Source organism: Camelus ferus, chromosome 1, assembly GCF_009834535.1.
Source record: "Camelus ferus isolate YT-003-E chromosome 1, BCGSAC_Cfer_1.0, whole genome shotgun sequence".
Lineage (NCBI taxonomy): Eukaryota > Metazoa > Chordata > Mammalia > Artiodactyla > Camelidae > Camelus > Camelus ferus.
The window spans coordinates 120862305-120889657 of NC_045696.1; the positions used below are offsets into that span (position 1 = coordinate 120862305).

The window sequence follows — 27353 nt, forward strand, 5'->3', positions numbered from 1 at the left end:
GGGAGGTGTGTGTGTGTGGCCCTGGCTTTTGCTGGCTGACCTGTTCTAAGAGTACTGTGCCTCGTGGGAAGTAGAGGGAACTCTTTCCCAGAGACTGAGAAATTATGATAGGCCTGCTCAAAAAAAAAAAAAAAAAAAAAAAAAAACAGCTTAAAACCAGTTAGCTGCTGATGGAACATTCCAAGGAGAGCAGAGAAGAGGAACAGAATTGGTCTGAATACCCAGGAAGGGAAGGGCGGGCTGTACCTTCAGATTGACAGGTCTTACCCCACCTGTTCACTCCACCTGCTTTTTCATTCTCAAGTCCTTTATTTGGAACTGGCCAGGGCCCTTGCGATCCTGCTGGTGTGTGTACTCCAGCAGCCTCTCATGTGTTCCAGGCCAGTGCCTCTAAATGTCTCGACTGCAGGCCGGTACCTTAACCGTCCATATATGATGTGCATGTCCGATGTGGTCCATCTAAAATGCTGGTTACGACTCCGCCGGTTAGTTTCACATCCCGTAGTGGCTCAGCTGGCAGCGTAAGCAGCAGCCTGGCTTCCGACTCTGCTGCACACCTCTGACACCTCTGATATTTTACTGTCTTGTTCTCTGGATTTAGCGTCTCAGGATGCTGTTTCTTATTTTGTTGGGACCATTACAGTTTCAATTTCTGTTTTAAAACCTGGGCACATTTAAATCACTTATCAGCCTTGCCATGGTCTCCTTGACAAAGCATTTAAAGGTCTGTCGTTTCTTGTCTGGCTCACATCTACCTTCCAATGCCTGGACCTTTTATAATAAAGGATGAAAAGGAAACAGATGTAAAAAAAAATATTGTCTTAAATGGTAATAATCCAGCTTCAGCTTACAGGAAGTCACTGACGTAGGACTTCTTTTTGAAAACAGCTTGGCTGAGTTGCTGCAATTTGAAGGTTACAGACTATTATTAACTTAGTGAAGTGGAACATGAGACATACAAACATGTTTTCCAATGTGTTTAAGGAATACAGACGTTTACTTAAATCAGGTTGCATTTATTAAAAGTAGAATACAAAATACCTTGGAATTCACAGATTACCCACTACATGTTTATCCCCTAACAATTAATTCTGAAGAAAAGTCAGTCATTTCAAGGGCGGCAACGACAGTTTTCAGTAAGAATTCCACCTGTGGTGGCAGCCGGCATTCATGCCAGCTCAGAGGCCTCCATGCATCCCTCCAGGTTCTCGACCATTAACAGCCCAAACCGATTGCCTCCCTCGTACCAATTTCCCATGTCTGAGATGGCCCCCACTCTGTTCTTGGACCCGCTGCTGCCTTGTTTCTTTTGCCTTTTTTTTTTGGAGTTTGACTTGCTTTTTGGTAGGAAGAGTTCAGCAGGGGCACAGGACCTCGTGGCGTGGATCAGGCACTCGTAAAGCTGCTGCGCCTCGGGACACCCGCGCAGGAGCCCCTCCGCCGAGGCTGATGTCAGCAGGCGGTGGCACAGCCCGTGTGCCAGGCTCCCGCTGTACACGCTGCTCAACGGGAGAGGAGAGGGCGTCGTTAATGCCAGGTCCGGTGCCGGGACGATGCTGCCCCGGCCCACCGGCCCGTCCCATACTGAGTGTGTCCCGCCTCTAACATCTCTCTGCTAAAATGACTTAAGAATAGTCTGTTTCTTGAAGGAAGGAACTGAATTGTTGTTACAAACATTATTTCTTGGCTGATATTTAGAACTTTTTGTCAACAAATTAAGTGATGGATGCTTGCTGGTTCTGCAACAAGCCCAGAGCCAAGCAGGCCTCTTAACACTTCAAAGAAAAGGAACTGAAAATGCCTTTGAAAATAGCAAACAGGCAGTCTGTTGAAATACGAGAAAACTTAATCACATCATTTGCAAGGTTACTCATTCACTTGGATTAATGAAAACCTACTTCACAAATGTAAGACGGGACTGACTGGAAGCCACAAATTTATTAGTTAACTTACTGCCAGGGTTGGGCAGTGGTGCCTTAGAAACTGGTGCAGAACCATCCTTTAATCAGCATAAAAGCATTTAAAAAGCCTTGCTATTAACGCAACATTGTAAACCGACTATACTTCAATTTAAAAAAATTAAAACAATGGAACTGTTTAAATAAATAAAATATGAAGCCTTGGTTACGCTGAGATGCAAGGACAGTCCTGCTGACACCACTCTTAAGGGGACTGTTTGGCCTCGCTTTTGCTGTTGTTTTAGAGGCACCTGTGGTAACCGGAGAGGATCCAGTCAAGGATGACCCGAATTAGGAAAGGAAAGCCATAAAGAGTCCGGAGGTCAAAGGCCAGCCTGTCTTACTCGGTAGAAGGTTCTAGGGCGTGCTGACGACACTACTGCCAGGACGCTTTCACCATGAGACAGTCACAGTCACGCCTGCGTTTACTGTGCGCCTCCGGATGTCACTCATTTCTTTACTCAGCAAATATCTGAGTCCCTGCCATGTGCTGGGCCCTGGGGCTACAAGAGTAAACAGACAGCCAAGTCCCAGCCCCGCCCGACTCGTGGTCCAGGGCAGAGACGCGGCACCAGAATCTAACTCCCTCTCTAACCGTCTCCCTTTCATCTCCCTCCCCCAGCACCCCCGCCCCCAGGAGTACCCCCTGGACCAGGACACCGGCCCGCTGAGCCCGCCTGCTCCTGCCCACCCTCCTGCCGTCCTGCCTTCCCACTCAGCTCCTGGCATGCAGGCTGCCTCCCCTCATCCTCCACCCTGTGGAGCCCCCAGCAGAAACCCAGTGGCGTCTAACTGTCCTCTCACTGAGACGAGGGCTCTGTGACAGCCTTGCACATGGTGGGCATTGAGTAGATATGTGCGCGAATGTGCGGACAAGCGGCAGGAAATGTGATCACAGAAGCAGAGTAACGGGGCTGGGTGACTGGAGGCAGAGAGGACTGTGTCCGCAGGAGCATCAGAGAGAAAGAGCCTCTGTAACGGGGCGTCTCAGCGCAGGCCTGAGAGACAGGAGCCAGCAGGTCACATCCCATCACCACTGTGTCTCCTCTCACCTGTACTGAGTTTTAACAATCTGATCCAGTCATGGAAACATCCTTTGGGAATATGGAGCTCAGTATTTTTAAAATCAGTATTAAGCTCTTCAGCTTTAACAGTGATCCAGGACCAGTTATACTAAGATTCATTAAAAAAAAAAAAAATCTCCTTTGCTTTATGAGTAGGTGGGAGTGTTTCCCTGTTTGCATGGCACTGAGCCAGGTCCCGGGACTTACCAGGTGAGGTCGGGCTCCAGGAGAGGTGCGGCCAGCAGCTGGTTAAGGTACAGCCCCATCTGCAGACAGCACTGCCACTGGCAGAAGGTGTGGGCCGCGTCCAGGTCCAGCCCCGGGCCCGGCGGCGCCCTGGCCCCCTGCAGCTCCTCGCACAGCGCCAGGGCACCGACCCAGCGCTGGCCCGCCTCGTCTAGGGAAAAAGGGCCGAGGGCAGCGCTTCCAGAGACACCGATCACCCTGTGATTTCCCCGTATGTAAAACTTCAAATTCCACAAGAAGGACTGGTTTAAATAACCACAATGCTTTCCTCTTGGCTCTTTACTACATTAATGACACTGCAAAAGCTTTTCAACATATGAACAAATGTTTATACTGAGATGCCTTTCCAACAACAATCTAACTTTTTTCAACCCCAAATTACTGATTTTTTTCCTTAAAAAATTCTCTCTTCCACTGATCTACAACCTGACCTTAAACACATCTGTATCTGAACTCTCCAAACTGTCAATTTCTCTGTGAAAAATACTAGTTACTGTTAGAAATAACATTCTCTTTACTGTTCTCTTGTGCTAAATTTCCTTAAAGAAATAGCCACGTGTTCAGAACATTTTTTAACTTTGGTTTCATGGGAGGAAAACAAGAGTATGACCCACAAAGCATGAGGCCAGTCGCTGACCCCCATCATGGCCAAGGATGGGGACCAGGAAGATGAGCAACCCCCCAGAACATCCGCGGGGACCCCGCTCTGAGCCGGACATGCCACCTGGGGCAGCTGGGAAGGAGGGAAAAGGAGGCCCACCTGTCACCCTGAGCCTGCCGGGGTGTGGGGTCCACACCCTTAACCTGCCCCTCCTGCTGGGCTGTCCCCTCCTGACCGCCGCTCTCCCACACAGGGTGTCCTGGAGTCTCCTGTGCTGCTTCCTCCTCTTAGGAACTCATTTTAAAGAGCAAAGGCCAGAGCAGTGCTACCCAGGAGAACCCCCTGCAGTGACGGGACTGCCCCTTACCTGGGCGCCTGATATGGCGGCCTCGCACACTGGATGCGCAGCCCTTGTACCGGGAAGCTGGGTTTTAATTCACTTTAAACAGCCACGTGTGGCCAGCAGCTGTCACGTCAGCAGTGTGGTTCTGGAGTGTGACCACTACTACACCCACAGGTGAGACGCAGCGCAGGTGCGCTCACAGTCCTGTAACGAGCGCTGAAGCGCCCCAGTGCACCGACACTCTGCTGAAGGCGGAACTGCCTAACATCCGTTTCCCTAATAGAGAAGTTACAATTTCTACCACCACTACTTACATACTAATTGAAACTTATAGTGGAGGAAAGAGGGAAAACAGCAAGAATGTTTACTGTGATTGTGGGTCGGGGGAAGTCTCCCCGAGGGGCAGCTGTGCAGACATTCCCATTGGTGCGGCTGCTGCTCTGGAGACGGGGACACAAAGCCACCACAGGTGGCACAGGCACACCCGGCAGACGGGAGCATGGGCACAGAGTGGGGGACGCGGCCTCACAGCCGAGCCCTCAGGGTCCAGCCCTCCGGCTCTGGCCGGCACCAGGAAGTGCTCAAGTTCCTCCTCGAGGAACGGGCGCTTACTCCGGTGCCTCCACTTGGAGGCTCTGACAGAACTGATGAAGTATAGTCTGAGGCCACCTTTCTGTCTGTCTGTTTAAACTTCTGACTGTACACAAGTAGCATGAGGAAACTCACCCCTGGGATCCCCGGACACCTACCAGGGCCGCGGGCCACAGTGCGCAGGGGCCCCAGCAGCATCCCCAGCAGCAGGGCCTGGAGGTGATGCAGTCTCACCTTGGCCTCCGCCTGCTGCAACCAGTAGCAGCTGACAGCGATAGGCAACTTCAAGGAGGCGGGGACGGGGTCCAGGACAGCTGGCCTTACCTTCAGCGCTTCTAACAGGAGGGCCTGCCGGCTCGCCACTGAGAGCTGAAATTGCACACCAGACAACTGCACGTTACTTTGGGACATGAAGAGGCTTTCATGTAAATGAAACTGCTGGGTCAGTTTATCTCCCTGTGGAAAAGCATCAGCCGCACCTGGAACACTGAGAACCTAATAAGGTGCTTAATGAGCAAGGTGACAGGTCTCCTCCCTCTGCACAGCCCTGCTCGTCACAGCCCCATGAAGGCGGCTGCATCCCCAGCCTGCCGCTCCCTGGGCAGCTGGTTAAAACCAAGCCCCACCCCTGAAACTGACCCAGGAAACCTGAGGGGAGCCTGGAGTCCACACCACAACTATTAATCTGCTTTAAGAAACAAAAATCTGTACTCAGCCCCACCCTACTTGCCTGGGAGTACCTCGGCCCCACCTGCTCCACTGTCACTTCTGCTCACTGCGGAAGGCAGGCCTGGATGACAGCACCCTCTGCTGGGGTCACACGGCTTCTGTCTGTCCGGGTCCTGACTCACGCCCCCAATGAGTGTCTTACAGTCTGTTTTCTCCCACACAGGACTGTCCTGGGTGGGATGCCCACTTCTAGTGAGGGGTGCATTCAAGGGAATGGGAGTGTTTAAGGACTGCCTGCACCATGCGTGTAACCCCCCTCCCCCGATCTTTACTCTGTGCTCTACTGGGTGCGCCTCGGATACAAGGAACTACACAGCGAGGAGGGCCTCAGGCTGCCTGCCAACAGAAATAATCTTACCTTAATGAATCTTAAGATTTAAGAACCATAAGGGACCTTACAGGTCTCACACTTACAGATAAGGGAAACTTACTGGGACTTCACAATCAAACTTCAAGAGGAAAAAAAGTTGTATTACTAGTGTCTGCACATAGCCAGAAAAGATTTCTTCCTTGACTTTCTGGGAAGATCAGTCTGGCATCTAACACCCAGTGAGTAAAAAAGTGTGTTGACAGCTGAAAACAGAGATCTTAACATGAAATGAAACATGTCATAACTGACAAAAGAGTTTCCTCATCAATGTGTGACAGCTTTAATACAATATTTATAAGTGCTGGTTTTAAGAATTTAATATTGTGATAAAAATTTTAAAATTGGAAATATGTAGTTGCTTTCCAGTGACCCCATGGGAAGGAGCATTAAGTACTTACAGTTAAATATACTCCTTATCATCTCAACTGGTAGAAAGACATACCAAACAAAGCTAGAAAATACACGAACTCCTCTCTGACATGTAAGCTTGAATTACTGAACTCTCTAGCCAAGTTACAACCTTTATGAATCAAGCAGAGTGTGGCTTTGACCCCAGAGGCTCCCCCCCCCCCCCCCACCAAGCACTTGAGCAAGTTGCTGAGCTTCTGGACAGTTGGTCTGATCGCCTGTAAAATGGGCACGGGAGTGAGTCACACCACGTGCTCAAGAGACCCGCTGGTCCTGACAAGTCTGCAGAAGAAGCTGCCAGAGGCAGAGGTGCCAGGGAGAGGCTGGTCTTGGCACTGACTTCCCCTCGGACTGACCCACACGCACCTCTCCTCACAGTTAACCTCTCCTTGTTAACTTGAGTGGTGCCCTGTCCACGGCAACCAGGAGGACCGAGTAGAGACGCTACCCTGTGCGGTCACTGCGGAAATTTACACAGGAGCTGGTGTGGCGTTTCCATGACAACAGCGGCACTCAGCAGATACAGTAGCAGTATTACCACATGGTGCTAAGAAAGCACAGTGAACAGACACTATCGCAGAGTTTCTACGCTGGTACCTGCATAGCTTTGGACTCGATTTGCACCTGATACCATTCAGAATTATCACGGGCTAATCAGAGCTAACAAGACTGAGCTAAATACAGGACCCACTGTGCTATCCCATGGACACCAGCCTCAGACCTCAGCACCTCTGAACTCAGGTGCGTGTCAGCCGCACGTGGCCAGGACAGTGGGTAGGCTACAGGTGGACTCAGCTAGACTTTCACATGAGGACAAAGTGTCCCAACCCCAGGTCACACTGTACACACAGAAAGTCACTTCTGGATAGACTGCACGTGGAAGGCAGAACATTTTCACGACCTTAGAGCAGGTAATAATTTAAGTAGGTCACAAAAATGATAACCATAAGTTCTAAAAACTTAGACCGTATTAAGAACTTCTGTTCATCAAAACACGCAGAGTGAAAGGTCACCCCACAAAATGGGAGTGGCTACTCACAACGCGAATTATTTGACAAAGATCCTGTGTAAAGAAATAAAAACAACAGAAAAGCGGGCAAAAGACATTGAACAGAAATTGAACAGACTATCCAGATGGCCAATAAACACAAGAAAAGGTGCTCAAATAAGTCATCAGAGAAATGCAAATTAATACCCACCAAATGGGCTAAAACTACACAACCATCAGGATAGCTAAAAAATTTTTTAAAGGATAGAAAATACCAAGTGTGGGCAAGGACGGAAAGTTAGAGGAACTCATCAGCTGCTGCTGGGAATAGTTATTGGTAAAACCACTTTGCAGGGCCACTGGGAACAGATCTTCCAAGCTGAACACTCGCGTACACTGTGCCCCAGCACCGCCACTGCGAGCGGTCTGTGCAGGAGGCGTGCCCACGTCCTCACGACAGCACGTGCACCGCAGTCTGCTGGCACAACTCATGACTGCCCACCTGCAAACCCACACACGCCCTGGAGAACCCGACTATGGCGAATCTCCACAAAGCAGAAACAATACTCAACCACTCCTGGGGTGCAAATGGATCTCACCAATATCATGCTGAATCAATGAAACCAGACGAAGAACTCACGATGCATGTAAGGCGTGAAAGCAGCAGTCGGACTATTCAGCAGTCAGAGATCAGGACAGGGACCACAAGGGGCACGGGGCGGCAGGGCCTGGGACCAGACACTGAGCTACACTGGCTCTGGAGGGCTGTGACCTATGAGCAGGCTGTCACTTGTGGGGCCTCAGAAGCCATGTCTATGAAGCTGTTACAAGAAAGAAGGGCTCCTGTGTGGAAGGAGGCCAGTAAAACCTTTTCTTTCTTTGAGATCTCATTCCTGTGTCATAAGATTCACTTTTTAAGTGGCTTCAGTTTGTTTACAGCTTGTGCCCCACCACTAATCCCGAATGTTTCACCACCCCGGTTCCCACCAGTGGTCACACCCCCTGCCCAGGAGGCTTGAGGACCTGTCCCACGTGAACCATATTCCTCCTGCCTGACCATCACCAATGTGGAGGCTAGACAGGCTGGTTCCCAGTCGACTGTGCAGGCCAGGAGCTGGCTACCGACATTCTGGGCTGGGTAATTCCTTGCTATGGGGCTGTACTGCACCTGGTAAGATATTCAGGGCACACTTGCCCTCTCCCCACCAGACACCAGTAGCAACCACGCCCCTTCCCCAAATTGCCAAGTACTGCCAATCCAAAGTGTCCCTGGGGGGTAAAAACCACCCCCGTGGAGAACTGATGGTCACACTGCCGTAAGGACTCCCGTGGGGACGCTGTGCTGCGGCCCCACTTCCCTGAGCAGGCTGGCACCACCAGTAACCTGGGAGAGCCTCACGGGTCTCAATATCGAGTCAGATCCAAGAACAGGCATCCCAGCTGGTACCCTGAGTTTACCTACATTTAATTCCTAAATTTAATTGTGTTCGCAAAAGCAGCTTCATAGTTATTTGTAATTGTTAACATATTTATGTACTATTACAAAAAAAAAAAAAGTACACTGGGATCTGTGAGAATTTCTTTTACCCTGAAAAGGGGACTGGTCTGTTGCTCAGGTTTAAACAATACTGAGTCAGTTTAAGTCATGTTTTCAGTATCGAACTAAGCAAATCATCGTGATGCCATAACCTCAAGCCTGGAAAAAAAAGGCCCTCGCCAATGAAAATAAAAAATTAGACCTAAGCATTGGTACTGATCTTGCTAATTGAAATTTGACGCAGCCTGGGATGTTAGTTATGCCTCTGATCTAAGCCTAAAAGCATGCTTTTTTCCCCCTCTGCAGCTCAGAAATTTTTCCTTTTCTTTTTTTTTAGCCACTAACCCCATTCCATTGATGGCTCGTTATCAGCAGAGGAGTAATAACTGCAGAGACAAAGCATCCTATGGAAGCACAGTGGGAAAGGCAGATTTGGAGCTACAAGCTCGAGGTCTGAGTCCAAGCACTGACAACTCCCTGGTGGAGGACTACAGTTGCCTACTTTGAGTCTTAGCTTTCTCAGCTGTGAAATGGGGCAACAGAGCGACCAACTTCAGTTCGTTCTATTAGAAGAGATAGTATACAGAAAGTCGCTTTATAACCTGTGAAGTGCTCTACAAAAACTGTTGGTATTGCGAACACTTACCTCGGTCAATCTGCTTAAGTCACAATGATCCTTGGGCAGTTCTACTGCAGCAACAATTGATGTTTTGATGTTTTTATGAAACCTCTCCACCTCCCTGAAAGCCAGAGGCTGAGGAGGCGGGGCGTTCCCAGACGTGTTTTCCAGACGGGGGGAAGCATTCGCCAGAAGCCCATAGATGACCTGCCGGATGGGCAGAGAGACTCTGTGGGCGTTTGGTCGCTGCATGTTTTCCACCTGTGTGTGCAGAATGGTCCGTCTCAGCACCAAAGCATCGCTGATGAAGGGGGACAGCTGGCCTCTGGCCAAGGCCGCTAGCACCCACTGCGGGAGACCCAGACCGCAGGCGTCCGGGCAGGAGTAGGCACCATGCTGGAAGAAGTCCTGCAGCTTCACCTGGGACTGCAGGTACTCCTCCATGGAGCAGCACAGGAGCTCCCTGACATCTCCTCGACTCTTCTTGGGGAGCTGTTTCAGAACCTGGTTGAGTGCTTCGGCAGGGCCAGCAAAGTGAGACAACCAGTTCAGCAGTCCCAGCACCCGGTGGTGTCTCCTCCCCTTAGAACCGGCAGCTCCAGGGGGAAGGCGTACTTTACTGAGGAATGTCTCCACGACAGGCAGGTTAACGTGGTCATTTCCACACAGCACTGCCAAGAGAGGTAGCAGAGCTTTATTCATGTTGCTGAAGTGACGGCAGAGTGCATCGAGTGAAAAGCACTTGGCAGGGATGTAGCGGTCTCTGGTGCCCTTAATTGTGCTCACGTTTCTCCACTGAAAGCTGTTCAATGGGCAGAACCCACCTTTCAGGTCAAAAATGCAAAAGTCACTATCCGACGACAACACGGGGCAGTTCCAGTGATTAGCCAGAGTCATAATGTCCCGGTCTGCTTCTGAAAAGCACTGGACGAAAGGCACCTGCAGCCTGTTCAGAACCTGGATGAATACTTCCCGGATGAGCAAGGGACACACATACCCACCGCTGCCCACAGAGAGTGAGTGGGCCATTTGGATCTTCTCTCTAGCACGATCCTTTAACGTTGTTAGCTTTTTATCTGAAATATCACATCCTCCATCTAACACAACATAGGGACAGATCTTACATGCAAATAGTGATTCAAAGAATTTTTGTACAACATCTGCAAAAGAATCATAGTCCCCTCCATACTGGAGATCCAAGTCTGAATTGAAACAAAGCCGGTGGAAGAGGGCATAGCCATCAATGATAATTTTTGTGTCTCGCAACTTCAAATCGGTGAAGAACTCATTACTGTGATCTTCCACAAAACTCATTAGTCCTCGGATACCCATGATTGTCTGAAAAATTGCCTGTTTTAAACAGAACACACTTTCAGTCTATGTCGGTTACAGGGGACCACGTCAGTTTCCAGTAGCATCAAATCAACAGCCAATGTTATGAAGAGTTCTTTACACATAACATATTTGGAGTCAGAGTCTCAGTTCTTACCTAGATTCTCAGGCAACCCCAGCTGGCTGAGAGCTTTTTCATTCTCTCTTGCTTTTCCCATATGTTATAAGGCACAAACTCAGTGGTTTCGTGGAGTCCGATCTTTGGACAGGGAGGGAGGCTGCTGCTGATTCAAAAGGAAAATCAGTTAAAGCGCATTACTGACACACTAATAATAGAACATCTGCAGACTTTGATACTGAGACAGTCACCGCCCTACAACACAGCGTGTGGGGTCAAGGTAAAAGGTCCTAAGCTATAAAAGTGATATTCTCAATCCCACAAGTAATATATTGAAAAGTACTGGGCTTCAGTTAACTAAAGTGTTTAGGGTCAATAATATAGATCCAGTTTTCTATGTTGATAATCAGAGCCTAAGAGTTTCTTTCAGGCCTTGGCTTGTGGGCCCGTCTTAATTAGAATAGTTTTGAGGAAGGAAAACTACTCATGGAAACTACTGATGCAAGCCTCCAGGAACTTGACTCTCCAGTTTCACTCCAACTAGCGGCTCTTTTCATCTTCTTGCTTTGCATATTCAGCCCAGTTACGTAAATATCCTTCCCCATCTGGCTAACTTAAGTCTCAGGATCAGTATTACTAGTTTCTCCTTTGGCCTCAGGCTAACCCTGGCACTGTTATTGATCCTGTGTATAAACCTGTGAGACGGTTAAGCATGGGGGGTTTTGGCAATAAAATTGATTTTGAGAGATACTGCATAAGTATTCATCTATCTTGATTACAGAGTGTGGGGATTCCCCGTGCACTGCCTGCCTCACTTCGCCCCAGTCTCGGCCGTATCTCAGCACCTTACCCTGGGTAGTACCCATTCCTCCGTGAGACTGTCTCGTAAAGCAAATGCGGGCAGGGACTGCGGCAACTCATCCTAAGACGACTGCAGGACCCTGGAGAGTAGATTCGGGCTAGACAGGAGAAGGGCGCACAAAAGCTTTGATCCGTGTCGTCGAGCACAGCTCTCAGACACCACCCCTCTCGGACGCGCAGCGGCAGAGCCCACCTGCTTCGTCCTTCCAGGGGACCAGCACCTCCATCACAAGACCGCAGGAGCCGGTAGAGCCCTGGAAACCCTGACACGTGAGTCCAACCCCCAAACCGGAAGCGGAAGTCTCCGCGTATGACATTATCACGGGGGAGCCCCGTTCCGGAAGCCGGCGGCGCCGCTGGCGCAGAGAGTTAGGTGCCCTCGGGCCTAGCACGACGTTGCTCAGGAAGGCTGGGAAGCACGCTCTGGAACGCCTGCTATCAGGTTGCGGCGTCTCAGCCCACCGGGCCAGCCCCCTTTCCCCGCCCACCTGGGGTCGGCGTACACTTCCGCCTTGATGAACCACTCGGGGCCACCGCCCTCGACTTCCCGGCACGCCCCGCGCCATCTCCCTGGCAGCGGCGCCCTACTTCCCTGCACACCCCGCGCCGTCTCCCTGGCAACGGCGTCCGGCAGCCGCGCGCGACTTCCCGGCACACGCCGCGCCGTCTCCCTGGCAACAGCGCACTGCAGCCGGGACGCGCGGTGGTCGCGAGTTCGGCCAGCGCTACTTCCCCGACGTGAGGCGGCTGCTCGTGCGTCCCGGGTAAGGGCGGGACCCTCCAGCCGCGAAGGTACGCGAAGGCTCTGCGGTTCCCGCCCCTCCTAGCTGCCCTGGGCTGCTCACCTGCCGGGTCTGCCTGGTCCCCGAGGGTGTGTGGCCGGTGCCTCCTCAAAGTGTTCAGCTTAAAAAAATTGAGGGAAGTTTTACCTGAGGCTCGTTTTACCTGAAGTTAAGGTTTACGTTGCTTCAGCCGAGTCGTGACAGACCCGCTGCCCTCGTCCGTGATTCCCGGGGAGACCGCGTCCGCGCGCACCTCTGGTGCCCCCGCCCCGTCTCAGGTCAGCCTACGCGTCCCTCGCCTCTCCGCCCCCACGGCGCCCGGGGTCCTCGCCGGCAGCCGCAGGCGTGCTCCCCGCGCTCCGGCCCCTCGTCAGGGGCGCTGGTCGCGCACACGGGACCCAGGGAGGGCTGGGGGGCGGCGGGGCCGCGACCGGGGTCTGGGCCCTGGAACCTGGTCCGACCTGCTCCGCCGCTCATCCGGACTCGTGTGTGGACCGGCGCCCCGGGAAACGGGGCTCCTCGGAACCGTCTGACCCTTTACCTGGTCCCAGCAATAAGGGCCCTCTTCAGTGGAAAGGCTGTGAGCCCACACACTTTAATTAACAGCTAACTTTCATGCAAGCAGAGGACACCGACAGAAGATGCATGTTGGGCCCTGCTTTCCGTTTCGCTAGTATTTTCTGTGATCTTGATAATCCCACTAATTCAGGGTTTTGAGATAGGGGTCCCAGCTCCCCGAAGTTCCAGCCCGATGCTAGGGTTTTAGTGTTGTCACTAACACCCAGCCACTCGGGTGACATGGTTCCTCCCTCCCTCCCTCCCTCAGCTGATTACTCATTTTCTTCTCTCTGGAGGAGAGAAACTTAACTGATTAATACACTATTTCAAGAAGGGAGGGGCTGCCAATGGACATTTCCTTGTTTATGTTCTATTCTGAGGATGTTTGTAATTGCCACCACAGTGATGAAGCCCTTGGCCATGTACTCCAAACGACACAGATAACAGCTTGTTTCCCCATTTTACACAGTAGGTTTTGTCTTCTGGTTTTGGAGTTGTTGAATATGGAAACGTGAATCCAAGCCACTGGCAGTCTTCAGTTTAAAATGTTTCTTCTAGATTTGAAACAAAACCCACTTCGTGATTACTAAAAAAAAAAAATTACATTTTGATGAAATAAAAGTGACTTTACAATGAACATACTTATATGAAACAGCCTTGCTTTTCATAGTTCTGCTGTACATTTATAGCTTCTTAAGGAATTATAGACTTACCTTTAACACATGTATATTCAGCTAACATTAAAATGCAGTTTCAAATTTGAACTGTACTTGTGACACCTCTTCTTCCTAATCCAGGGAGATTACTCCAAACATAGTGTGTATAATAAAAAATTCAGAAACTGCATCAGAATTTGCTTAAGATAGGGGAGAAATTCAGTTTGAATCCATATGCCTCTTCGTGCCTATTCTAATAAATGAAAATGTCATGGTTTAAAAGCCTACAGAAAAAAAAAAGAAACCAGCATTATACTAATTCCCGGTTTAATCCTAACTCAACATTTTAATCAAAATAGACATAAGGTGGGAAGAAAGAATTACATAAAGGTTGATGCAAATGTATAGATTTTAGGAAATTATAAAGTTCTTATATTTGGATTTTTTTTTAAATAGGCAGGGAGTATAAATCTTCAATAGATTATTGATTGGAAAACATATATACATCTCAGAATTTAGGAGAAATTTGACTGTTAATTCAGTTCTGCTAAGTTTAGATGTATGAGGGAAGGCTCTCTTTCTGTAAGAAAGACCGCCTTCTATTGGTAGTATGTCTTATCTTTTAACATTTTTCTCAAGTTGTTAAAGTGAACCAGGACAGGGTCATTCAATCCACTAATCAAGGTACAGGTATCACTATCAAAAACTTAAACTTTTTGCTGGGAGTAGTTCAGCGTGGTTAGACCTGATCTCTGACCTTTTCATCTTTAAGGCATTGACTGTTGCTACTTGGATGAATTTGACCATCTCCCAGGAGACTTGAATGTTCAGTTTCTATAAACAAATAAACAGCTCTCTCTTGCTTGGAGCAATGCTGAAATTCCAGGAGGCTGCCAAATGTATGAGGGGATCAGTAGCTGTTTCCACGTGCCCGGAGCCCCTGATTGCGAGAAGATATGTGCTTCTACAGAAACTTGGCAGCGGAAGTTTTGGAACTGTCTTTCTGGTTTCAGACAAGAAAGCCAAACAAGGAGAGGAATTGTAAGTAAAAAACACTTCGTACGAATCTTGAGCTGGCTGCTGTGTGCGTGCAGCTCTTAGCTGATTAAAAACTTGGAGTGCCTTCACTTTGCTGTTTGCATTAAAGTAAGAATTGAGTAAGAAGTAGAGAAGCTCCTTAAATGGTATATTCAGGTGAGGTTTCTAAAGGCATTTCGGCAGGTGAGTACCCAAATGGCCTGGAGCAGGGAAATGGGGTAGATATATATGAAAATAAGATTTTTATGCGTGCCAAAGTCTCAGTTACAGCATTGCTTCCACCTAACTTGATTGGGACTTCATGAGTGAGAACATAACAATTGTCTGCAGTTTTAGAAGTGTCATAAAATGCAAATTAATGGTAATTTGCATTTGAGGTGAGTAAAGTGTCCTGAAGTGATTTGCTGGTGGCCCTCCCTGTACCTGAACTAGTCTGAGATACACGACTTGAGCTGAAGAAGGCAGACGAAGCCGAGGTATGTGGAATGAATCCAGTAGTGAGGATAACTGACAGATCACTTGATACCAAGGATCTAGTCTAGAATCTCTTGGACAGGAGTTGTTCATCATCAGAAGCTCTACAGCATATTACATACTGGCCTCATTCAGCTTTCAGATGTTTTCTTTCACCTGCATAGTTGTTTCTTTTTTAATCTAAATTAGTTGCCAGTATTCAAAAGTGGACAGCTCTCATAAAATTGAGCTTTTCATCTTCTCTTAAAAAAAAATCAAAAGATTGTTTACTTTGTTAACACTGCTGCCTACATAGCCAATCTGGGCTGGAGCTGGGAGGCGGTGGCTCTCTCCAGACAGACCCCGGACTCCTCTCCAGTTACCCACATTCCTGCCACTCCTGTCTCTTACAGCCAGCTGCATCATACCTTTCCACTGCCTGCCTGCCTCTGTAGATGTGTGACTTTAGAACTCTGCTAAAATCAGAAACAGTCGTGACTGTGACTGCTCACAAAGTCCTAGGATGCTACAGGAAAGGCAGTGCAAGTGTCACGGTTAAGACCACAGGCTTTGAAGGTGAACAGCTGAGTAAGTAAAACTGGTCTTGTTCTTCACTGAGATTAAGGTTATGGAGGTTCCTAGTCTGAGCTTCAGTTTTCTTATCTGTAGACTATATTGTTTTATAACAGGGTTGAACAAGATATCTGTATATATATATATATATAAATCAAGAGAAATATAGTAGTAAAACATAACAAATAAATATGAGATAAATTTATTTGTAAATATGTGTATAAAATATAGATGTCACATTGTCTTACATACAATTACTACTTACTAACAGTCAAGATTCATCTTATTTATAAGTAATTCAAGTTAAAGAAATAATTAAAGGAAGCGTAATAAAACTTTTTTAGTCACCACTCAGTAACTGCAACTAGAACTGTCTACTAAATGGAAATGTTTCTTTTGCATTCCACTTTTAAGACAAAAATCTCTCAAACAAAGCAATTTGGTATTGGGTATGTGATTTTCAAAACATCTAGGATCTTTCTTGAGATTGTTAACAGTTTTCATGTCATCCGTTCGTGTCTCTACGGCTGTCCAAGAGAAATTGGTCCTCAGAATGTGGACCTCTTAACTGAGTAAGACAGCAGCTTATGAGCGATCGTTATGTTTGATACACGCATGGAGGCAAGAAACCAAACTCCTGTTTTTAAGATCCTTTCCCAAGAGTGCTCTGGTCAAAGCACAGTAACTAGTACCACCCATTCTCAAAGCAATTTGGTTAGATAAGGTTTTACACTCTGCTTTACATACCAGGTCATAAACATAGGGAATTGGTTAATGTTAAGAGATGCTTAGAAAGTTCATACTCTAAAAAGATTTCTGTAATGTTATGAACGCTGATCCCTTAATAGATGAGAGTAGATCTGACTCCCTTCATTGTTTTGAAGACATACCCCTAACTTTATGAGATAATAAAGAAAGTATTGGAACTTTTGCAGTCTGCCCCTTGGTATTCCTTGTTAAAGGAGTGGCATGGATACACCGTGCGTCCTAGCTGGTTTGCAGGGCACTGATTACCAGCCCCTGTAAACTGTAGGTTCATGTGCACTTTAGATTTAATCAAATAACTTTTCCAGTAGATTGTTGCAGTTTATCACTTTGCCACTTGGGGGCACCACTCTACCATTGACGTTTGTCATATACTATCAATTTGTGGATTTTAATTACAATGAAAATACCACATTCCTTTACATTTTTATTGACTTTCTGCATTTGCTATGGGACTAAAAAATAAAAGCCACTGGCACTACACTTGATAAATGTATGCTTGGAGAGAAGGGTTTTTTTATTTTGGCAAAAAAAATCTGACATTTTTTCAGTAAGCACAGTAGAATAAAATTAAGCTTAAGTAATGAATGAGGTAGAGGTTTTTACCTTATATTCTGTGTCATAAAATTCATAATACAATATTTGGAAATATTTTCTTTCATAATTATAGAAAACTCTGGTCTAATGGATAAGAAGATGTGGTAGTGTTAACTCACTTTCCTAAATATTGTTCTAATTCTAGTTCATAATTTTATACTTTTGTCAAGCTGTCAATTATTTTTAAACCACAAGATTCTGATAAGCTAAGAAGTTACTCTCGGCAAGGTAGCAGGATACACGATTAACGTACAGAAAACTGTTGCGTTTCTTTACACTAACAATGAAATAGCAGAAAGAGAAAGTAAAAATGCAATGCTTTTTATTTTTTTAAACTTTTTTTATTGAGTTATAGTCATTTTACAATGTTGTGTCAAATTCCAGTGTAGAGCACAATTTTTCAGTTATACATGAACATACATATATTCATTGTCACATTTTTTTTCGCTGTGAGCTACCACATGATCTTGTGTATGTTTCCCTGTGCTATACAGTATAATCTTGTTTATCTATTCTACATATGCCTGTCAATATGTACAAATTTTGAACTCCCAGTCTATCCCTTCCCACCCCTTGCCGCCTTGGCAACCACAAGTTTGTATTCTATGTCTGTGAGTCTGTTTCTGTCTTGTATTTATGATTAACTGATTGATTGATTGATTTTAGAGTCCACATATGAGTGATCTCATACGGTATTTTTCTTTCTCTTTCTGGCTTACTTCACTTAGAATGACATTCTCCAGGAACATCCACGTTGCTGCAAGTGGCGTTATGTTGTCATTTTTATGGCTGAATAGTATTCCATTGTATAAATATACCACTTCTTCTTTATCCAGTTATCTGTCAATGGACATTTAAGCTGTTTCCATGTCTTGGCTATTGTAAATAGTGCTGCTATGAACAGTGGGGTTCAGGTGTCATTTTGGAGTAGGGTTCCTTCTGGATACATGCCCAGGAGTGGGATTCCTGGGTCATACGGTAAGTCTATTCCTAGTCTTTGGAGGAATCTCCATACTGTTTTCCACAGTGGCTGCACCAAACTGCATTCCCACCAGCAGTGTAGGAGGGTTCCCTTTTCTCCACAGCCTCTCCAGCATTTGTCATTTGTGGACTTTTGAATGCTGGCCATTCTGGCTGGTGTGAGGTGAAAACTCACTGCAGTTTTGATTTGCATTTCTTTGATAATTAGTGTCACTAATATTGAGCATTTTTTCATGTGCCTATTGATCATTTGTATGTCTTCATTTGAGAATTGCTTGTTTAGGTCTTTTGCCCATTTTTGGATTGGATTGTTTGTTTCTTATTATGTCGTATGAGCTGCTTGTATATTCTGGAGATCAAGCCTTTGTCGGTTACATTTGCATACATTTTCTCCCATTTCATAGGTTGTCATTTTGTTTTACTTATGGTTTCCTTTGCTGTGCAGAAGCTTTTAAGTTTCATTAGGTCCCATTTGTTTATTCTTGCTTTTATTTGTGTTGCTTGGGTAGACTGCCCTAGGAGAGCATTGCTGAGATGTATGTGAGATAATGTTTTGCCTATGTTTTCTTCTAGGAGGCTTATTGTGTCTTGTCTTATTTAAGTCTTTGATCCATTTTGAGTTTATTTTGCTTCCAATCCAGGAGCATGGGATATCTTTTCACTTTTTTTAAGCTTCTTTAATTTCCTTAATCAGTGTTTTATAGTTTTCTGTGTATAAGTCTTTCACCTCCTTGGTTAGATTTATTCCTTGGTACTTTATTACTCTGGGTGCTATTTTAAAGGAGATTGGTTCTTTGCTTTCTTTTTCTGTTGATTTATCATTAATGTAAAGAAATGCAACTTATTTTTGAACGTTAATCTTGTAACCTGCTACCTTGCTGAATTCTTCAATCAGCTCTAGTAGTTTTTGTGTGGACCTTTTAGGATTTTCTATATATAGTATCATGTCATCTCCATGTAGTGACACTTTTATCTCTTCTTTTTCAATTTGGATCCCTTTTATTTCTCTCTCTTGCCTGATCAGCTGTGGCTAGGACTTCCAAGACTATGTTGAATAGGAGTGGTGATAGTGGGCAGCCTTGTCTTGTCCCAGATTTTAGTGGGAAGCTTTTGAGTTTTTCACTGTTAAGCACTATGCTGACTGTAGGTTTGTCATATATATCTTACGTGATATGCTTCCTCTATACCCACTTTGGTGAGTTTTTATCATAAATGGGTATTGGATTTTATCAAATGCTTTTTCTACATCTATTGAGATGATCATGTGGTTTTTGTCCTTTCTCTTGTTGATGTGATGTATTACATTGATTGATTTGTGTATGTTGAACCACCCTTGTGTCCCTGGGATGAAGCCCACTTGATCATGATGTATAATCTTTTTTATGTGCTGTTGGATTCTATTTGATAATATTTTGGTAAGGATTTTTGCATCTATGTTCATCAGTGATATTGGTCTGTAATTCTCTTTTTTGGTGATGTCTTTGCCTGGTTTTGGTATTATAATGCCTTTTAAAATTGCATCAAAAAATAAAATACTGATCAAAGAGGTGAAAGACTTATTTTCTGAGAACTATGAAATACTGATAAAGGAGATTGAAAATGGTTCAAAGAAATGGAAAGATACCCTGTGCTCTTGGATTGAAAGAATTAATAGTTAAAATGGCCATACTACCTAAAGCAATCTACCGATTTAATGCAATCCCTATCATATTACTCAGGACATTTTTCACAGAGCTAGACAGATAATCCCAAAATTTGTATGAAACTTTAAAACACCCAGAATTGTCAAAGCAATACTGAAGAAAAAGAACGAAGCTAGAGGAATAACCCTCCCAGACTTCAGACAATGCTACAGAGCTACAGTAATCAAGACAGCATGGTACTGGCAGAAAAACAGACACATGGATCAATGGAATAGAATAGAGAGCCCAGAAATAAACCCACACGCTTATGGTCAATTAATCTACAACAGAGGAGGCAAAAATATACATTGGAGAAAATACAGTTCTCTTCAGCAAGTGATGTTGGGAAACCTGGACAGCTGCATGTAAATCAATGAAGTTAGAACACTCCCTCACATCATACACAAAAATAAACTCAAAATGGCTTAAAGACTTAAATATAATTATGACACCATAAAATTCCTAGAAGAGAACACAGGCAAAACATTTTCTGACATAAATTGTAGCAGTGTTCTCCTAGGGCAATAGAAATAAAGCAAAAATAAATAGATCTAATCAAACATAAGATTTTGCACAGCAAAGGAAACCATAAACAAAATGAAAAGACAACAGCTCATATAACTTAATAACAAAAACAACAACCACCCAATCTAAGAATGGGCAGAAGGGCTAAATAGACATTTCTCCAAAGAAGACATATAGATGGCCAACAGGCATGTGAAAAGATGCTCAACTCTCTTACATTATTGATGGAAATGTAAATTGGTGCAGCCATTATGGAAAACAGGTGGAGATTCCTTAGTAAACTAAAAATAGACTTACCATATGATCCAGCATTCCCATTCTTGGGTATATATCCGGAGGGAACTCTAATTGAAAAGACACATGCATCCCAATGTTCTTAGCACTATTTACAATAGCCAAGACATGAAAACAACCTGAATGTCCATCGACAGATGATTGGATAAATAAGTTGTGGTATATATACACAGTGGAATACTACTCAGCCATAAAAAGAATAAAGTAATGCCATTTGCAGCAACATGGATGGACCTAGAGATTATCATACTAAGTGAAATAAGCCAGAAAGAGAAAGAAAAATACTGTATGATATCACATATGGAATCTTTTAAAAAATGACACACACAAATGAACTTATTTACAAAACAGAAACAGACTCACAGACATAGAAAAGAAACTTATGGCTACCAAAGGGGGAAAATGGGGGAGGGATAAATTAGGAGTTTGGGATTAACAGATACAAACTACTGTATGTAAAATAGATAAACAACACACAGGGAACTATATTCAATATCCTGTAATAAACCATAATGGAAAAGAATATGAAAAAGAATAAGTATTTATATGTATATGTATAACTCAGTCACTGTTGAACACCAGAAGCTAACACAATATTATAAATCAATTCTACTTCAATTAAAAAAAAAGTAAGGGAGCAATAACAAAAATAAAAAACCCAACAGTCTGGGTCCATTATTGCAAAGCTAAATGTCTTCTCCTTACCTCGGTCACTCCTGAGAGCACCTCAGGCTTCCAGCCCAGTACCCTAGTACTGTGTTGAGATGTAATCACTAACAGGGGTGGGTCGAAGGGTCCAGGATTTGAAGGACAGAACCACAGTTAAGCCGCCACATTAGGATTCATTTCTCAGCTTTTCATCTAATACACCTGGAGTTGGTCAGTCTCGGTGAGGTCCTTAGGTTAACCAGACTAGACAAGATGAATCAACACATCATGATGCCACATCTTAATTCTGGGCCTGGGATGAATAGTATCTCCTTTCATGTGCCTTCCCACCATTTTCTGGTGTGAGTCTGGAGAAGTTGAATATCTAATCAGAAGTGAAAATATAACTAAAACAAAGTAGGTGAAATAGTTAGACGGTTCCTCAGTTAAGCCAGATAAAGGGTCTCTTCTTCTTAGCAGAGAACATCATCCCAAGGGACCGTTTTCCAGGGAGCCCTCAGAGCCAGTGTGTCTCCTGAACAGCTCCAGATGCACGTACTTAATGTTAACCCCTGGTTACCTCCTTTTCCAATATTGAAAGTAATATATTTGTTTGACAAAAAGCGCAGGCATGCATAAAGCAAGAAAATAATCTGTAACCCTGCTGTCCAACTTCTGGTCTTTTCTGTATGTGTTGACAAATATTTATTTACTCTTCTAAAGAAACATGGCATTGGTCACAGCGATTGTGTCAGAGATGGAGGACAAAGAGTGAAGGAGACTTACTTTTCACTGAACCCTTTTGGTACATTTGGAAATTGGAATTTTGTACTATGTGCAAGCTTAGAGAAATCCACAAAGTAAATTTTAAAAATGCTACATATTTATTCACCAAATCTGTTCACTGTTTTCTGGTCACCTGCTCTTCAAGGAACTTGAGTTGGGTGGTTCTGAACCATGGCTGAACAGTAAATAATATTAAAAATACACGTTTAGATGGTCGCTAGACTTTTCATGGTGATGATTTCATAATGCATGCAAATGTCAAATCTCTATGTAGTACACCTGAAACTAACATAATATTGTACATCAACTATATTTCAATTAACAAAAAGAAAGAAAAAATACACATGTTTAAGTCAGGCCCCAATACATTGTGTTTTAGTTGGGCCACACCCCAGGCATCTGGATTTTTCGAGAGCTTCCAGGTGATTTGAATGTTCAGCTAGGCTTGAGAGTATCTGGTCCAATAGGAGAAACACTAATTGTATGATCATAAAAGTAAATAATTACAAACTGCTGTAACAACAATGAAAGAAAAGGCTTGGTTGCTCTAGGTACACAGACTTTGCTCAGCTGGCGGGGTCTGTCCAGCTGAGGCAAGGCTTCCCTAAGAACATGATGTTTCAGCTGAGACCTCAAGAAGATTAAGAAGTAGCCAGTGATTTGCACACTTTATTAGGCATCAAAACTGCAGGTTGGTTGTATCAACCTGCAGGGAGGGCAGGTTGATACACAAGATTGCTGGGCTGTACTCCTAAACTTCTGTTTTAGCAAGACTGAGGGGGGCTGGAGAATTTCCGTTTCTAACGGCTATTGCTGCCAGCCTGAGTGCTACACTTTGAGGACCACTGAACTAGGTAAAAGGATGGGAGAGCAGTTCTGGTCAGTGTCTATCATTTTTCATCTTTTTTTTCTGAAGCACTGAAATATAAATACTTCCCCATCTTCTCGAATACTCTTGAAAACATTTTAAATGCCTGTATAGTAGTAGTCCACTGGGTGACTTCAGTAGCTTCTTCTTTCCGGGTGTGTAGATTCTGGTACCCTCTTTGAAGTACTAGTGAAAAACTCTCAGGCCTTTTTGCATCCTCAGAAATTTCATGTAATAACTGTCTCAGCATAGCCTTTCTGCCAGTGGTGTAAGTCTGGAAAACAAATGAAGAACCAAGCTTCAGTCCCTGAGCAGTGGTGGGCACCCGTGCTTTCCATGGAAGCATGTTGTAGAGGATGGCTGTGTTTGCTGAGCTGCTCAGTAGCAATTAGGAAAAAAGGATTTCATCCATTTTCGAGTTTATTTCTGACACATTAAGAAATGGAGAATCAGTTTTCATACTGTAAGGAATGAAAAGCCTCCCTTTCTGTGTATAAGTTCTCACTGTTTATAAAAATGAATGTTATTTTCTCTTAGAGAATTAATAAATTGATTAGAGTAGCCTTCCAGTGTCAAAAATAATTAAAAATGAGTAATAGTTCTTACTAGAATGCATAGACTTTGTAATATTTGAAACAACCTTTCAGTGACTCAGAGTGTGACAGTAATTTCGGCTATTTAATAGCAAAGAGCCTTCAGCAAAGCTACTGTGTTTATATATTGCACCTAATAACACCTATTTATGGATTTCTGTCTGATTTACTGAATTATTTTTGCGTATCCTTACTTTCAGTTTTGAGTCATTCTGAATAAAACATTGGTAGATTTAATGAGTCCACTTTTAGCCTATTCTCTGTACTCTTATTAAAGCTATTATTTCTATATTATGAGCAGGAGTTCTCTCCAGTGGGAATGTGTGACAGTAGAATCGGGTTCTTGAGTGGGCTGCATTAATGCAATAGGATTCAGTGGTTTATGCAGGGGAGAGTTATGAAAGCTATTTGGGGGAAACTAATGATTTCTTTCCATTTTGCCCTGTCAAAAGATACAGTTTTCTTCAGTTTTCCATTGTAGTGATCAGGTTTTTTCCCCCTTAAAATCTTCAGTCTTTTAAGAGATTATAATATGAATGCATCTTGAAATCTCTTGTAAAATATTTCACGTTCTGGAGGACAGTGTGCACAGACACCCCCCCACCCCAGGTAAATCTGGGCAGGCTACATTTGAACTTGGACTTCACTTTGGTGTTTCCAGTTCTTGGTCTGCAGTAACTCAAGCCTCTGAGCTTCTGGCTGTCTTACATTTATTTAAGGTCTGAGAGCTGGAATGGACAGAGACGGCAGGTGCACACTTTGACTTACCTCAGTCAGCATAATGAAGTCAACATTAAGGGTAAATGATTTACATTTTCCTGAGGCTGCTTTGCTGCACATATTAGCATAAAAGAAGCCATGAGCTTTTTATCTGGTTTCTAACATTTACAGATGAGAGATGACTAATAAATAAAATATTTTAGGATGAGTAGGATGCAGGGAAACCCTCAGTTTCATTTTGGCTTGGGCAGGGGGCCAAAGAAGCTTACTTTGAAGACCGAATCACCAAAAGCATTTAGCAGGAAGACAACAGCACACAAGAAGCCCTTTTTTTCCAATGCTTTTTTCTTACGTTATTTGAAAGAAAATGAAAGTAATCTGTTTAAAATACCACAGATAGACTGTTGACAGGAGAAGAATGTAGAAAAATCACTGTAACGTGTTTATTAGATTTTGAGACTGGCTGTTTAAATTCTTGACTTCTGCCAACCACTCTGTTCTTCCAGTGTATTGTTTTAGTGGATTTGTGAGGAGGGAAGCTAATGGTTCTGCAAACACTGAGTAATATCCCCAGGAAATAAGAAATACTAGTCTTCATTTGAATGTATGAGATGAGGGGAGGGATATCTAAGCGATTTTTGTAAATAGTAATTTTTAAATGTAATATGAAATGCTCGTCCTTTACATTATCATTGTTGACTCCCCCAGGTTTTAAAAACACAAGATTCATGGATGATGAATTTGTGCCTATGATTTCAAATGTGATTTTGCCTCATTTATTCAATAAATAAAACAAAATATTTTAAGGATGAATGCATAATATGCAAGAAACAAAACTTCATGAGTGTAGAACAGGTCAAGTTTTGTTTTCTCCCGGTAACAAAGGAAGGACTTTTTTTCTGGCAAGATGTGTTATCGCAAAGACTGAGCTGATTTTTAATAGATTCCAGAGGAACCCCAATGACCAAATCCAAGGTTTTTAATGGCTGATGTCACACTATCTTTCAGGCTAATTTTAATTTCCTGACCCCAAAGCATACCTCTAGTATGGTCTGTAGCTGGCCCTTCTTGTTCTTGTTCTGCTGGGGAGACCCTTCCCTCCAACAGTATCGGTGGGACACGCAGACTACTTCCTGGTCGGGGCGCAGCACGCAGCTCCCTGGGCTGTCACTGGCTCTGGCGTCCCAGTCCTTTCCCTTCGGAACTGATCCGGCTCCTTCTTTGACACATGCATTGACCTGGGAGTAGATGTGGGCAGCTTTGGCTAGTGCTCACTATTGGGAACTGAAAATTTGAATTGTGACACCGTTCACTTTTAAATAATTTGGAGTGAGATATATCTATAACTTAATCAAAGGAAAAGGTGGAAAACTCAGGTTAAAATGAGTTTCTGGCTCACTTTATTACTCTTGAGCTGATTTTCCTGGGAAGTAAGTTCAGTTACCATGACACCCATGTCTAAGTAGTGAACTCAGAGTCACGTGCCTGACATGGGAGTCAGCAAGGGAGGAAGCAGCAAGCCTTCCATTGCTCTTAGTTTCTTGGTCATTTATTCCTAAGCTTAGCTTTTAGAACTTCTGATTTGTAAATTTATGTTTATATGGGAAATAGCTATAGTTGACACCAAAGATTTCTAAAAGTATGTGTACTACACACTAATTGTGCATTGTACAATTTCTTACAGTATTGAAAATAAGCAGTCAATATGGTGACCTCGTCGCTTTGCAATACTGTGATACTCAATTTCTATTTCATAGTTTAACAAGAATGCTATCACTTCTTATTTCTCAGCTGCTTTCATAGCCCCTATTACCTGATACTCATGAGTATGAATGAACAGTTATAAAACTTTTGACATGTTATGGGACATACTTATTAGTACAGGAGAGCTACTATTTAGTAATTATGTGAAAAAACCACCCAAGATTTTAGTTACTGAAAAAGCAAACCCTGAGCAATGAGGAAACTTTAGGAATGGTAGGCATGCTCATTACCACAATTGTGGAGATGGTTTCATGCGCCTATCCATAGTCAAACCTTATCAAATTATGTATTTTAAATATATGCAGTGTATATCACATGTCAATTATACCTAAATAAATGTGTTTAGAAAAGGCAAACCCTGGACCATGAAATATGAAACTTCTAAGGCTGTTAAACTGGTTGATTTAGCAGTTGCTAGTGATAATCATTGTGAAACTGACAGCTTAAGCTGAATGTTGCTTTTTAATCTTTGGGTTCAGACCAATCAGTCTTCTTGTTTTCAGAGAAAAATCATAGGCTTTGTTTTTCATGACCGTCATTGAGCAAGTGAGGAAGGAAGGTTAAATTCATATGTTCTAGGTTTCCAAATTTCTAAGACTAGAACCTGTGGAACATTGAAGCTTTGATTAGAATGTGGATGTCAGTTTCTTCAACTTTCCGCATGTAGTTAGCACCCAGCATTTTAATGGAAGTTTAATTGATGTTTCTACTTCCCTATTGGTTTGAGTTCGGAGAAACTCCTAAAAACCTGAACATGTAGCATACCTGCCTCCCCTCAGGGCAGATTGAGGGAGACCTTGGCCTGACAGCCCTTCATTCCCACTCTCTCCTCTCCCTGTGTCCTCCCGCTCGTGGGCCTCGCGCAGTACAGATACTGTGGGTTTGGGGCCAAGATCAGCCTATCCAGCTTCTACAATATTGGATTTACTATTTGTTGACCAGCTGATTTTAATTCATGTGCTCTCTCAAAGATATTTCAGGACAGTGATTATTGAGCTCTAATTAGTAATTTCTGTTATTTTTAGAATTGTTTGAGAAATGAAAATCCAGAGAAGGATCAATGACAAGTGCTTTTACGAGGCAGTTAAACATTACTTAGGAAGTGAAGCATTTTAGATACTTGATATGGGTGGAACTTGACACATATCTAAAGTGATTTTAAAGTAAGCCTTACTATCTTTAAAGAAGTTGAGTTTTGGGGTAAGTGATATTCAAAAGGTTTTGAAAACATATCCATAGTTAATTTCCTCCAGGAAAAGGTTATTTCAGCATTATTTTGCCAGCCCTTAATAATCATAAAAACTG

At 44.1% G+C, this 27353-nt stretch overlaps 2 protein-coding genes across 10 annotated transcripts in view; one reads left to right on the forward strand and one right to left on the reverse strand.

The window, feature by feature from the left end:
• Positions 1–995: 995 nt before the first annotated feature.
• Positions 996–12121, reverse strand: ASTE1 (asteroid homolog 1). Of its 9 annotated transcripts, XM_032489440.1 has the most exons (7): positions 11755–12121; positions 10944–11067; positions 9875–10804; positions 9482–9715; positions 4962–5172; positions 3230–3419; positions 996–1499 (listed from the first exon to the last, which is right to left on the reverse strand). In XM_032489440.1, exons 3-7 carry the CDS (start codon positions 10784–10786, stop codon positions 1169–1171), a joined length of 1878 nt encoding a protein of 625 aa, XP_032345331.1. In that variant the 5' UTR covers positions 10787–10804; positions 10944–11067; positions 11755–12121; the 3' UTR covers positions 996–1168. The 9 variants fall into 9 exon arrangements, 8 of the variants coding, with proteins under 8 accessions (XP_032345331.1, XP_032345312.1, XP_032345280.1 ...); XM_032489421.1 differs by having other exon boundaries at positions 9482–10804; positions 11959–12121; XM_032489389.1 differs by having other exon boundaries at positions 9482–10804.
• A 23-nt stretch (positions 12122–12144) lies between these two features.
• Positions 12145–27353, forward strand: part of NEK11 (NIMA related kinase 11) — a 203285-nt gene continuing 188076 nt past the window's right edge. The window contains 2 exon segments of the mRNA XM_032489468.1: positions 12145–12557; positions 14534–14802. Coding sequence (XP_032345359.1) covers positions 14585–14802 — 218 coding nt within the window. The 5' untranslated portion in view covers positions 12145–12557; positions 14534–14584.